The following is a 14470-nucleotide window of genomic DNA, read 5'->3' on the forward strand; positions in this document are numbered from 1 at the left end:
CAGATGTGATACTATATCATCATCTTTGGTTCCAGCTTGCAAACCAACACGAAAAATAGCAGGCAATCTAATCTCACGCTAGCCTCCAGAACACATTACTTGCAGCAAGCAAGTATGCAGAGTAGCCATCAGCGCAGAGCTTGGAATCCATCACAGAAACAAGCACCGTGGAAAGAATGAAATTGAGACAGAGGAATGAAGTGTTTCTTAGTGTTCAGTTCTATATCTTAATGCTGACTGGAGCCACATGCAGATGGCCAGGAGATAATGGGGTATGGTGGCCAGCTCCTTTCCCCCTCCATCGCATACATCACTGACTAGCTAGTAATGAATTTAAAATCTCTGTAACCAGTAACAAAATCTTTTCCTCACTTAATATAGATCATTCTCGAAATATCTCCTTTCGACTTTTGCTTTTTTTTTTGTTTTGGTGATTGACATTTTTCTGTTTCAGGAAGAGTCATGCATAGTGAAGGAAGAGCTAATGTCAGAAATCAAGAGCGAGGTGCAGTATTGACTTTCCTAGTCACTAAGTGAAGACTTCGGACTGCTTTCATAATGTCAGAATGTACAAAGTTCTCATGGAAGACGAGCAGATTGGCATTAATATGTTCCGTGTTGGGATCTGAAGTTAAACTGCAGAGGTGCCTGTTAGCCTGCTGCTATAGTTTATGTCTTGAGTTTTGATGCCAAAAATATATTTTCTCGAATTATATTCTGAAATGCATTCCCCAATAATGTTTGCCCTCCAAAAATGTTACTTGTTTGTAAGTGATGAATCCTAATTTTCTGGTTCTTCTGCCCTGACATTAACAGTTTATTTTTTAGTGCAACTGTAAACGTCTGCAGTGACATATTATTTCATATGTGTAATGTTAAGTTAGAGAGTTTTACCAGTTCTGTGTGTGTCTGAACTATAAATGAACAGTGAAAGAAGCACTGGTTAGGACCTGCACCATCTGCAGTTCTTGATGGCGCCTGTGCCCACTGCAGTTAATCTGGCAATGCTGCAGTATTGCACAGTGCACTGGCACCTTCTGACTCCCCTCTGTCACCTGCAGACAATGACGTCATAGCCATGGCTGTTCAGTCAGCTTCCTTGTGGCTGGGATGTATTTCCTAAGATGCAGATTTTCATCGTATTCCTAACTATTGGCATTGCTAATGTCCTTATCTGTAGGCCTACAGAATATTTGTTGACCTCTGCTGTAGCTAGTCCCAGGACTCAGTTAAATAATGGGTTCATTGTAATTTGTTTCAATTTTTGTACCACTTAAAGGTTTGAACTTTTACTTCCAATAAGGACGCAGAAGTTTCTCTGTATCGCCGCATTTCACAGGTTAGAGAACACCTTCTTCCACTATTTTGAAATAATGAAGTTGAATTAGGAAAACTGTTTTTGTTTCTTCACAGCATAGGATGGCCCCATATCACCTGCGGTGTATTGATTGCCTGTGGTAAATCTCTTCAGCATAGTTTTTACCACAACGACAAATTGTTTCTTAACCATTCTTTGAAGATATCCCCAGGCATCCACACTTTCTTTTTATTCCTGAAAGAAATGGGAAAACTTGATATTCATTTATTTTAGCCAATTAGACTCCTGGTGCCATTAAGATTCTGCACTTGTGCCTGCTGCATTACTGCACACTATGACTGAAATGCATTCCCCTCACCTGCAAGTAAGAGTTTTTGCTTTGAAATTCAGTTTTGTTTTATCACTAGTACAGTTCTACTGGCGAATAAACAGACAACATTAACAAGATGGCAAAATCGAGTTTGTATTCTTCTGCTATACCATGATCAGCACTAACCTTTACCCCATTATTGACAATTGCAGGTATCGCTGCCAGCAACATACAACTCATTATCAAGCAGAAGATTGTTTAGTTGATTCATCTTTTCTTGTAAAAAATGGTCACTCAGAGTTACTTCTTCTCTCTCCTGTGAAAACGTATGTAAAGTGCCTAGTCAACTTTTTCCAATGGTGAAACCTTTGATGTCTGATGTCTATGTAGACTCTATTGTGGAAAACTGCTCAATTCTGACTTGATTCTTCTTTTAATAACTTACTGTATCTTTCCCTACTTCACCCTTAATTTAGTCACGCTTTCTCGTTTTGTACAGCATAATGATTTTTGTTGTAATGAACGTGATCTGTGCTTTTGTTCATTTGGTGTTGTACTAATCATCCCGACAAAAAGCAACTCTTACAACTTGAGTGAATTGAGTCATTCACGTACACACACGACAGTCTTCTTTGCATCAACAGAGGACAGATGTTTCAGTTCCATTCTTCATCATGTTACGCAATCAAGTACTAATCCTGTTTTAATAGGCCACCTAAACATAAAGTGATACATTAGCTAATCCGACCAGATTCTGACTGCAATTACTTCAGGTTGGTTCTATTGTATAAATAAAGTTAAAATTACATTAATGACAACAAATAGAGATCACTAGAAAATGCACTAGAAATGCAAGAAAACTCCAAAATTCCAGTTGCAGATGACCGCATGTCAGTTACATGAAGAGTTCAGTCCACACCTGTGGAGTAACGGTCAGCGCATCTGGCCGCGAAACTAGGTGGCCCAGGTTCGATTCCCGGTCGGGGCAAGTTACCTGGTTGAGGTTTTTTCCGGGGTTTTCCCTCAACCCAATATGAGCAAATGCTGGGTAACTTTCGGTGCTGGACCCCAGACTCATTTCACCGGCATTATCACCTTCATCTCATTCAGACGCTAAATAACCAAAGATGTTGATAAAGCGTCGTAAAATAACCTACTAATAATAATAATGAAGAGTTCATTTGCGAAAACAGTGCCTTCAGTGAGTCATAAGGGAATAATGTATCTGACAACTTTTTCCAGTCATTAATGTATAGGTTTTAGAAACAATCTGTGTAAGATGTACGAGTATAAAAACTTCTATGAAATCGTGCATAGAATACCTAATTTGTACATGTGTTGCAGAGTGAAAATAGTTAAATGCTATGAACATCCCAGAACCAACACGTAAAGATTGATAAGGAAAAGTAATTTAAAATGGATCTCTAAATACAGATAAAGCCTGACACAACAAGCTTGTGCTAAAGGACAAGAAAATAGGCTGAGCGAGTGTTACGAGAATCACTTCTTGTGGACAACAGACCAATGAATATTCATTATTGTCTTAGTTGGGAATATATTATCATTTACTACGAAGTTCTCTTAAAGTGTCTCTGGGAAATAAATTGTAAGATGCAGCTGTACTTGGAACAGACCACAGACAATAAAAATGTCTACCATAAAGTTGAATGATCACTAGTTACATTGGAGCCACAATTGTTATATCACACTGGGGTAGAAATATATTCACATTTATGTAATAAAAATAGGTGAAATCAGGAAGGTAAGGTGTAGACTGTGTGAATCGTAGAGGAGAGGAAAATCTGTTTCATAAGAAACTGTAAATATGTATACCGAAAATGTCAGGCAATATGTAAATATAAATGTAGCCAAAAAAATACTCACAAAGAACAACTAGAGATTCATAGAACCTATTATTTTCTGTAGCCTGCTACTCCCAATAGATCTGATAAGACTGTTAAAGGAGGTGAACTGTCGTAACTCTTATCGGGTAATACAAATGAGAGCAGAAGATATCAAGTATTTTTAAGCAACTGTAAAGCTGTTAAATTAGGGACTACAAGACTTCCATTCTCCCAAGTAGCTGCTGTGAAGTTCGCAAAAACATAGGCCTTACCATGAAAACAAATACAAATTAACCCATGAGACAGATGAACAAAAAAGTTGCTAATATAAATTTTAATGAACACAGAGGAATGTTGAAGCCTGTCCCAAAGGATCAATATGTATTTTGAATATCAAACCAAAAATCCAAAATAAGAAGATTGAACTATCAAATTTTTAAAAAGACATCAGAGCAGCTATCTCTTTCATGCCTGTACAAGACAAGTTACTACTCAGCAACCCAGTTAGTATAGACTAAATACATTTTTGTTTGAAATAGTGTCACAATCCAATATTATTTTATAGTTGATACCATAATGTTCTTTTTTCAACGTAGACTTATGGTGCTTTAATTTTTTTGGTCCCTATAATCTGGAGTTGTAACTAACACATTTTTTGAATAGTGATTAAAAAGTTAGTTCGACAAGTTTCTATGTGCACTTACACCTTTGTAATTTTTCTGAAGCATCAAATTTAAAGTTACAAGGTTCTAATTGTATTTTCGCTACCTCAGATTCTACGATTTAAAAAGGAATTTTTCAAAGAGAATTAATTAAAACTACTTTCCATTGATATCCAAGAAGGTATATAAAATTATTTTGAAAAATATCTATAAATAAAAAAAGTTATAGTATAATGAAACTTTAAACTCAATTTCCTCAGAATAATGGTTTTTCCAGTTAGAACCTTGTCAAACCAAGCTAGCGATTTGTCCTCCTAAACATGGGTTTTATAGCACTGTGTAATGTCGCGATTATTATAGATCATTTAACCCGAGTCACACGGGAATAGTTGACAGGAGTCACGTGCTTGATGCTATATTTGTGATCACATGGAGACATTGAACTTGAAACCATGCTTGAAAAAAAGCGCGTGCTGAATGTTGCATTCGTAGTGGTGTTTGAATTCTTGTATTCTGTTATCTATATTAATAATAAATCTGTAGGCGAAATTTTTCCGGTAATTTTCGATTTTCCAAAAATAATTGGTCCTAACATATATAATTAACCACCCTGAAACCGAAAATCGCATTTTTGAAATTTTTGTTTGTATGTCTGTCTGTATGTTTGTTACCTTTTCACGCGATGATGGCTGAACCGATTTATATGAAAATTGGAATATAAATTAAGTTCGTTGTAACTTAGATTTTAGGCTATATGGCACTCAAAATACTTTATTTAAAAGGGGGGTTATAAGGGGGCCTGAATTAAATAAATTGAAATATCTCGCTTATTATTGATTTTTGTGAAAAGTGTTACATAACAAAAGTTTCTTTAAAAATGATTTCCGATAAGTTTTATTCTTTACAAAATTTTGATAGGACTGATATTTAATGAGATAAATGAGTTTTAAAATTAAAATAACGCCATCTAAGATGGTGCAATGAAATAACAAATGACTTCGTCTATAAGGGGCCTTGGACAACAACAATCGAAAAAAGGGCCTTGGACAGCAACAGTCGAAAGCTATTAAACTTAGCCTAGAGACGTTTCTGTATTTGTATGAAGTAATATCGGAAGCCAAATTAACCAATTTGTATAATTAATTATTATTTCACCATTGGAAAGTGTAGTTTCTCTAGATGGACATAATGCTATAATGTTATTACAGTAACGTCTGAGTAAATCGAGGACAGGTAAGATTAAAATAGCTTCTTATGCACAGAAAATTTGATAGGCTATTTTGTACATTCGTTTTCTGTATTTCTTAAAATAATATTTATGTACACACTCATTTTAATCTCAAGAGAATTAACGAACAACGAGAGTGTATTGATTTAGTATGCAGTTAGCTTAGCAATCCATTATTTTATAATTCAAATTTTAACTATGCTCAATCGAATCGTGTTAAAATACATAAAATAGACTATATATGCAATAAATGCAATGCAAAAAAAAAAAAATTGGCTAATGAGCCAAGCAGATTATGTTGCGCTGTTGTAAAAGTTGTTGCTTCTGAGATTCAAGAGCCCTCACAACAAATTAAAAACTTTCTTATCGGAGTACATCCTTTATCAACGCACTTTTTATATAATGTAATATAATATGATATGATATAATATAATATAATATAATATAATATCTATACTAATAATAAATCTGTAGCCGAAATTTTTCTGGTAATTTTCGATTTTCCAAAAATAATTGGTCCTAACATATATAATTAACCACCCTGAAACCGAAAATCGCTTTTTTGAAATCTTTGTTTGTATGTCTGTCTGTCTGTCTGTATGTTTGTTACCTTTTCACGCGATAATGGCTAAACGGATTTCGATGAAAATTGGAATATAAATTAAGTTCGTTTAACTTAGATTTTAGGCTATATGGCATTCAAAATACATTATTTAAAAGGGGGGTTATAAGGGGGCCCGAATTAAATAAATCGAAATATCTCGCTTATTATTGATTTTTGTGAAAAATGTTATATAACAAACGTTTCTTTAAAAATAATTTGCGATAAGTTTTATTCCTTGAAAAATTTTGATAGGACTGATATTTAATGAAATAAATGAGTTTTAAAATTAAAATAACTGCCATCTAAGGCTGTGTAATGAAATAAACAAATGAATTCGTCTATAAGGGGCCTGGGTCAACAACAATCGAAAGCTATGAATCATAGCCTACAGAGAATGTGTCTGTGTTTGTATGAAGTAATATCGGAAGCTAAATTAACCGAGTTGTATAATTAATTATTATTTCACCATTGGAAAGTGTAGTTTTTCTAGATGGACATAATGCTATAATGTTATTACAGTAACTTCTGATATACAGTAATAATATAATATAATATAATTTAAGTTATTTGAAGGGTTCTGAACTATAGTGGGCCAAGCGTCATTTACTGAATATGTAGAAAACAAGGGTTAAAATTAAGTTATTACCATAATTCAATGCAAACCTATAACAAGTAAAATAAAATATACACATTAAATCTAAATGATGTCAATCTTCATTAAACTATGGTTGCATGTAATAAAAATTAAGAAACATGTTAAAGGAATTGTCATTGCACCAAATGAGTGTCTCTGGACCAAAATGATCGCATTTTAATTATTTGGATGCAATTTAAATTAAGTAACATATTAAACGATTTATCCTTCTATCAAACACGAATGTTTCCTGGATCAAATATCCTATTTTAATTATGTAATGACTTTATATTTATTTCTAATGGGTGCAGCGGAGCGCACGGGTACGGCTAGTAGTTAATAAAAATCAATAGTGAACTGGCATTTTTAGTTTGGTGAAACTGAAGATGCCACCAGCACATATTCAAGCATGTGTGCAGCTAATTGGCGCCTTGTTATTGTATGAATTACAAAATATTCTTGAAAAAAAGGAAAAGAGAACATGGGTTGAGAAATGAATTCATACAAGAATTATGCACGGTGCATCTAATACCTTGTTGAAAGAATTAGCTGAAGAAGGTCCTGCAGAATACAGGAAACATCTCAGAATGAGTCCTGTTTTAAGGGTTTTTAACTTTTTTCGAACCACTTCTACGTCTATGTTTTCGAAACCTTGTTTCATGAGTTCACTGACTAGTTTCTGGAATAATAATTCCCGCTTGTTTTTATTGAGGTATTCTTTGTCACGTATATTCCATAGAAGTTCATACTTCTCATACACTTCCAAAAACTTTATGATATCGTTGGAATTCCACTTAGGGGCGCTCATTATTAATTATTATTAATTTACTTCGACAATAGGCCTAAGACTACAAACTTTCTACTTGCCAAGTTGCTACAAGTTCGCATTCACACGCGGGAAGTTGGTCATGTGACGGGAAATTGGACACAAAAGTTGACGCGTTGTCAACTCAAATTCTGCTTGACCGCCAAGTCACAACTTGACTGTCTCGACCACATCACATGAGGAAAGTTGAAGGAAAGTCGACTTGCTCCAAGCACTTGACTCCTGTAAACTATCCCCGTGTGAATTAGCCTTTACAGTGCAGAATTGAGATTTGAACTGATGTGATTGGGTGAGTTCAATGATTAAACTGCACCCTGATATTTTTATTCTGCCATAAAAAGTAAAAATAATAACTTTAAATGCAGTCTGTTAGCTTACTATGCATATATGTTTTTAATTTTCTTATGCTAAACCATTATTGTGGAAAATCAGTAAAAATTTCCGATTATTCGTTTTTTTTTTTTTTTTGTTTATTCATGCCGTTTTGTCTGGTGACTAGCACGAATAATCAAGAGTTTGCTGTATTTAAATTTCTGTGTGAATTCAAAGAAATGACAAGAGGATGAAATTAAAAAATGTTCTGATTTAGATGTTTTCCTTCAGATTAATAAAGAAAGTGCAAATCTTGATGATGTTGATGGTCCTGAACTCTTCAGTAAGCTTATAACATTCAGAACTTTGAGCAGTGGCAATGATAGAAACTGATCCATTAAAAAACCTGACCTACATTGCAAAAAATAACTTGACGTCATCATTTCTTAATTTGTTTATAGCTTTGAAAATTTTTCTCACATTACCGATGAGTGTATAGTGTCAGGTGAAAGGATTTTCAAAATTCAAACTTACTAAAACATATTTAAGAACAACAATGATTCAAGAAAGATTTAGTGATTCAGGATTGTCAGCTATAGAAAGTGTGATGTATGAAAAATTACACTTATCAGATGTTACTAATGAACTGGCAAATAAAGTAAGAAGAGCGCTGTCCTGATTAGCAGTTGCTTCTATTGTTACACTTTTTACATTTTCTGTGTTTATAAACTTCAAATAAATACTATATATAAAAATTTTTATGGATTTTTCTTTGTCAGCTACATGGTTGTCACAAAAAAACATACCAATAGGCTTCCATGGGTTGGGTTAAGCGGTGAATGTACTCGTGATATGCTTTGTTTGGGACAGCTAATTATATCTACCAGGCAGGTGTCTAATAACCCAGAACTGGCCCTATGTATTGCAGCAGGGATCTGCCGTGTACCAAGTTTATGTGCAGGACTGCACCGTGGTTCCACTCAGAACTAGGTGGTTACTTTTTGACAATATTGTGACCACACTAGCCACACTGAGATTCCGCCTTTTTGTACTTCAAGGCTTAAAACTGAGAATCAATTGGCATACCGAAGTGCAGTTTACGAGTAAGAAGCAAATTTTGGAATCAATTTCATGATTTAGTGGACGAAGAAAAGATTAGAAGACTGTCTTCCCAAGATTCATTCAGTGTGTTAAATATAACCATGTAAGTTACTGTGTTACAACTCTAAGTTTAAAAAATTCACTCCGGTGCCGGGGATCGAACGCGGGTCCTTGGTTCTACACAGAAGCGAATTTTTCTCCTCTAATAACGATTGTTACCATAAGAAATAAATTCTGTAGGACAAAAATTAATCTTTAGATAGGAAATTTGTAGTTTAAAGTGCTAACTATTAGAAATTTCTTCTCAGGTAGGATATAGGAAGAAGTTGGTTACCCACAATTTGGTCACAAAATACAGACTTATTTTGCATTGCTGTATTAGAATTATATCACAGTTAACATTTTTCTTTTGAGAATTGTTAATAACAAATTTAGAAGATTACATCCTGGGAAGAGATAATTAAATTATGTGGGGTGGGGTTTTGGTTGTAATCGTCATAACTTAATAATAAATAAAGAGGCCAAGGAATCCATAGTGGGTAATTAGTGACTGCCTGAAATTCTGACTTCACTTACACATTTAATAACATTATACAAATACAATATAAACACACAATCTGAACCAGGTTTTAAGCCATAAACATAAATAAGCTATGCTCTTAGTGCACTAGATAACAATTACAATCATAATAAACAAATCTGGAAATGGTACTTCATATAACTCTTACAACCTTTTGAAGAGAGTCCCCTAATAAAATCCTGTAAAACCCCTACCTAAACAATACCTATAATCCTAAGCCAATTAACACAAAAACCCCAAACACAGCTCCCAAAGACCTAACCATAAAAGATAAATTACACAGTCCCCAACTGGCAATCTAACCAATTAAAGCCAAACCGAAATACCAAACCAGTACAGTAGTCCCGAATATGAAGAGAGAACCTGACAAACACACCATTAAAATATGAACTTAACATCATCCACTCGAGTAGAAATTCATGCATTGGGGTCACACAGTCCAGTTACCTCAGTCCATCACTTAACAGGCAGGATGATTGACTAGCCAATATTACGACATAAGCCGTATTGTGGTTGTTAATCGCCAGTTCTAGTTGATCGAAGATAATGCTGGAATAAGCCGGCCGGCTCCAAACAATCACCAGCATCAGGAAATAACTCCTTGGTTTGCAGAAGTCAGACGAATATATCCACAATCAACCATATGAAAGGCTGAATATCCTTACTGAGTTTGGTGGCATGCAACACCGTGTGCGTCCATCACCCGATGTGATTAGCCACCAGCTGCCGCAATGAGTCCAACAGGCTGCCCAGGTAACATGGCGCCCCATACGCATAGACCTGCGGTCCCTCTGCAGCCAGGGTCCTCTCACCGTCCAAGTATCTCCGAGACAACACCTCCAACCCAGTCTCCCTCACTGGGAATGAACAACCCAGAAGTCAAGAGCCGTTATTTACAAATCAGCCAATGAGATGACAGCTCTCAGAGAAAAAAAAAGAAAAGAAAAATGATTGGTAGAAAAAAGGAAATCAACGCACCCTATTAAGAAAAAAGAGAAATTGAAAAAAAAAAAAACAAAATAAAGGAAACACAACGCACTCTAATAACATATAATAGAACTACCAGCACATAATGTAAGAGTGTATTTGAAGTACAAAACTATAGGAAAGATGTCAGGAGAAGGCAAAAGAATAAAAGTGGTGAACAACACCACATTAGTACAATCATAATGCAGCAATGTGAAATAATTTTTCATCAGTTATGCACTATTAATAAAACTTAAACTTTAAAAGTGTTAAAATTATTAAAAAGGTAATATAGGTACCTTAGTGACAGACGGTAGGCCTACCATTTTGACATTGATGTCGTGTCATCGACATTGTCTCTTGAACTAAGTACTGAGGTTTCAACTCTTCTTGCTTTTCAATGTTTGGTGTCTGTTGTGGGAGTACGAGTAGGTTGTTCTTATGGTGTTGGGATGTTGTTTGTATGTTATGTATTATTACATCAAATAATGTGTGTGTGCTGAATTATTGTATTAAGTACGAGGGGGATCCAGGAAATAACGACCGTTCGCGCATATCCGCCGCGCAGCTGACTCCCCTTCCTTGTTTGAAGGTCAACTGGCTTCCTTAACATGTGTTCTCATAATGTTGTGAGTACTGGTTGCAACAAGTCGCCATTGTGCATTTTGTGTTACTTCAAAATGAACGACGTGATTGATAAACCCGCCGACTGTGAGGTGAGGAGTGTGATTCGATTTTTGAATGCCCGACATTTGAAACCTGCAGAAATTTACCGGCAATTGAAAGAAGTGTATGGTGATACTGTAATGAATGAAAGAAATGTGAGAAAATGGTGCGAAATGTTCAACAATGGGCAAACAAATGTCAATGATGAAACACGACCCAGACGCCCATCACTCATCACAGAAGACCTGAAGACTAAAGTGAATGACAGAATCTTGCAAGACAGGCGCACATCACTCGACGAATTGCATATTGCCTTTCCTGACATTTCTCGTTCTTTGCTTGGTGAAATTGTGTCGCAACATCTTGGCTACCACAAAATCTGTGCCCTCCCGCACACTGCCGCTTCAACTCGAGAATTGCTGGATCAATTCGGTTGGGAAATCTTTGATCATCCGCCCTATAGTCCAGACCTTGCTCCTAGCGATTTTCACCTTTTCACTAAGCTGAAAGACTTTCTGGGTGGTACGCGTTTTGGAAGTGATGAAGAGTTGAAGAAGACAGTGAACACCTGGCTTAATGAACTGGCGGCAGAGGAGTATAACACGGGAATTCTAAATCTAGTGAACAGATACGACAGATGCTTAAATGTAGGTGGTGATTATGTAGAGAAGTAAAGGAAGCTTCAGTTATGTAACAGACTTTGTTTTTTCAAATAAATATATTTTTTTTAATTATTACAACAAAACGGTCGTTATTTCCTGAATTCCCCTCTTATATATTGTGGTTATGCTATTGTGTACTTGTAAATTTCTTATTGTTTCGATGTGCTTAATTGTGGACTTCTCCATTATGTTTCTTTGTTATTGTAATTATAATTTGTTATTAATAGGGGCCGGATTATTATATAATTACATATTATATTCCTTTCAACCTAACCGTATATGAATAACAGATCTTTGCGAATCTTGTAATTATCATTAATATATTAAAATGTGATACTACATATTTTTACATATTTATCCCACATAACATATGATGGCTTGGTATGATATAAATCTATATATTTAGGGGTTTTATTCATTTTTACTTCTCTAAAAGGGAGGAAAAAAAACTTCTGCCAGCGAAGTTTACAATTTGAAATACACAGATTTAAAAAATCTTTTTACCTACCCAAGAAAGTATATATTTCGGGACGAAACGTAACGTCCTTAGTTCCAGGAAGTAATAGAGGCACTCACCCCACATCGCCCACTGTAAATATGAGTGAACAAAAGCCATCCTTTGTCATACAACTACCTTGTATTGTAAAAATCATTCAGAAAGTAGCGTTGCCTTCATGCGGTGGAGTGGGACGAGGACGACATGATTTGTCTCGGACTATAATTGTTCTGAACATGTCTTAACAAGCCGTTCCCATGCAGTTTGCAACCTACCCACCCTCAGAAAACCCGTGTCAAGGCTGACATGAGCCACAATAATGTAGCTGACTTTTGAAAAGAAGCTGGAGTAAAGGAGTAAACTGGAAGGATGTTGAAAGATTAAAATAAATAGCTTTTCAGGTTATTGCTTGACCTCTTTACTTTAAAGTTAGTAGACCTATATGGAAATGGGATTTTCCAAGCAATTAGGAAGTATGGTTCTCGGTTGGAATAATCCTACTCTTCTGAATGAGACAGTTTGTAAATACCTATAGTTTGAGGTTTTAGTACCGGTAGGTACTTTGTTTCTTACAGGGAGCAGCTAAAATGCATGTGTCCCACATCTCCTCTTATTTTCTCCTAATCTAGAAAAACGGAACAGTGCTTGCAGTACTGTTGTGTCATTCATTTCACTCACTTCTCTAGTTTTAATACTTACAGTATAAAGTGCAAGTGAGTTTATCTGCTGCTTTTGACTAACTTAAATGGCCCTTGTATCTTCAACCCTAATAACAAAAATAAAATCACAGATTGCGATGGACGAAGATTTCATTACAGATGGAAAAATAGTAATGTGTCAAGTGTGCGGTAAAAAATTGGGTGCTCTATGAAGTCACAACTGAAGAGTCTTACCTAGCCTTTAACTGCCAGGTACTGATATTAAATATTTTCATGATTTTACATATTTTGGTACATATTCAGCTTGTTTTTCTCACATAAATATGTACATATTTCACACCTTGATATTACATAAAACTCCGGTCCCTAGTTATTAGTAATATGTTCTTTGTAATTAGATGTGATATTGCTTTAATATGCTCATTGTATCTTATATGGAATTATCTTTCAGAGTGTTCTTTGTAGAAATCCGGACAGCTATTACATTTTAATTTGTAAACCCCAGTTTAACTGTATTTATTTGTTTCTTTGATGTAATTCTTTAGATATTTCTATATTGTGTTATTTGTTTTGAATGATATCTTATATTTCAGTTATTTAAATGGAGCTGCAGTGTGGTGTTTGTTGATAGCCCTACTAATTTTCCTTGAAATTATTCAAGTCTGCTTCACAGGGAGCTTTACCTGAAAACTAGATTTGCATAACAATGTTAATGTAGATACGTTAAAAGTAAGTCACTATTTCAAGTCACACAGAGTTTGTGTGCACTCGATGTAGGTTTCTGGCGTCTTGTCAGCCCACTCGAGTTATGTGGACATAAAGGGAAAAATTGAGATAGTGTCGAGTGAAGTTCCTGGGTAGCTTAGCTGGTAAGAGCATTGGTGCATTCACCCAAAGGTTCTGAAAATTTAACCTTTCAAGAGGTGGAAAAATTCAAGTAACTTGGAGCAACAGTAACAAATAGAAATTATACTCGACAGGAAATTAAACGAAGAATAAATATGGGAAATGCCTGCTATTATTCGGTTGAGAAACTTTTGTCATCTAATTGCTGTCAGAAAATCTGAAAGTTAGAATTTATAAAACAGTTATATTACCGGTTGTTCTGTATGGTTGTGAAACTTGGACTTTCACTTTGAGAGAGGAACATGGGTTAAGGGTGTTTGAGAATAAGGTTCTTAGGAAATATTTGGTGCTAAGGGAGATGTAGTTAGAGGAGAATTAAGAAAATTACACAACACAGAATTGCACACATTGGCTGCGTTAAGCCGGGACAGTGCTGAGGTAGCACTGAAATAGCGACAGCATTGAACGCCTTGCTGGCCGACAGCGCTCAAATAGCGAGCGCCATTTTTCCTAGCAAATTTTTTTTTCGTTGCAAGCCTGCTGCTAGCCAGCGGAAGTGGAGGGGGTAGGCAACAACCAATGGTATCATATATTCCGGAGTAGACGGAACAATACCGTATTTCCTTGTAAACACAGCGGACATTTTGCAATGTCGTTCAGGACCTCACAGCTGCTGTAACTCAGCAAAAATGAATAGCTGAATTAGCGCTGTCCCGGCTGAATGCAGCCATTGTATTCTTCACCTGACATAATTAG

The 14470-nt window shown here is 35.5% G+C and overlaps 1 protein-coding gene across 1 annotated transcript in view; it reads left to right on the forward strand.

Moving 5' to 3' along the window:
• The window catches only part of LOC138692945 (uncharacterized), a 74375-nt gene extending 65880 nt beyond the window's left edge, over window positions 1-8495 (forward strand). Inside the window, exon 8 of the mRNA XM_069816357.1 lies at window positions 455-8495. Coding sequence (XP_069672458.1) covers window positions 455-517 — 63 coding nt within the window. The 3' untranslated portion in view covers window positions 518-8495. The remainder of the gene's footprint in view (window positions 1-454) is intronic.
• The last annotated feature ends 5975 nt before the right edge of the window (window positions 8496-14470 follow it).

Source organism: Periplaneta americana, chromosome 17, assembly GCF_040183065.1.
Source record: "Periplaneta americana isolate PAMFEO1 chromosome 17, P.americana_PAMFEO1_priV1, whole genome shotgun sequence".
NCBI lineage: Eukaryota > Metazoa > Arthropoda > Insecta > Blattodea > Blattidae > Periplaneta > Periplaneta americana.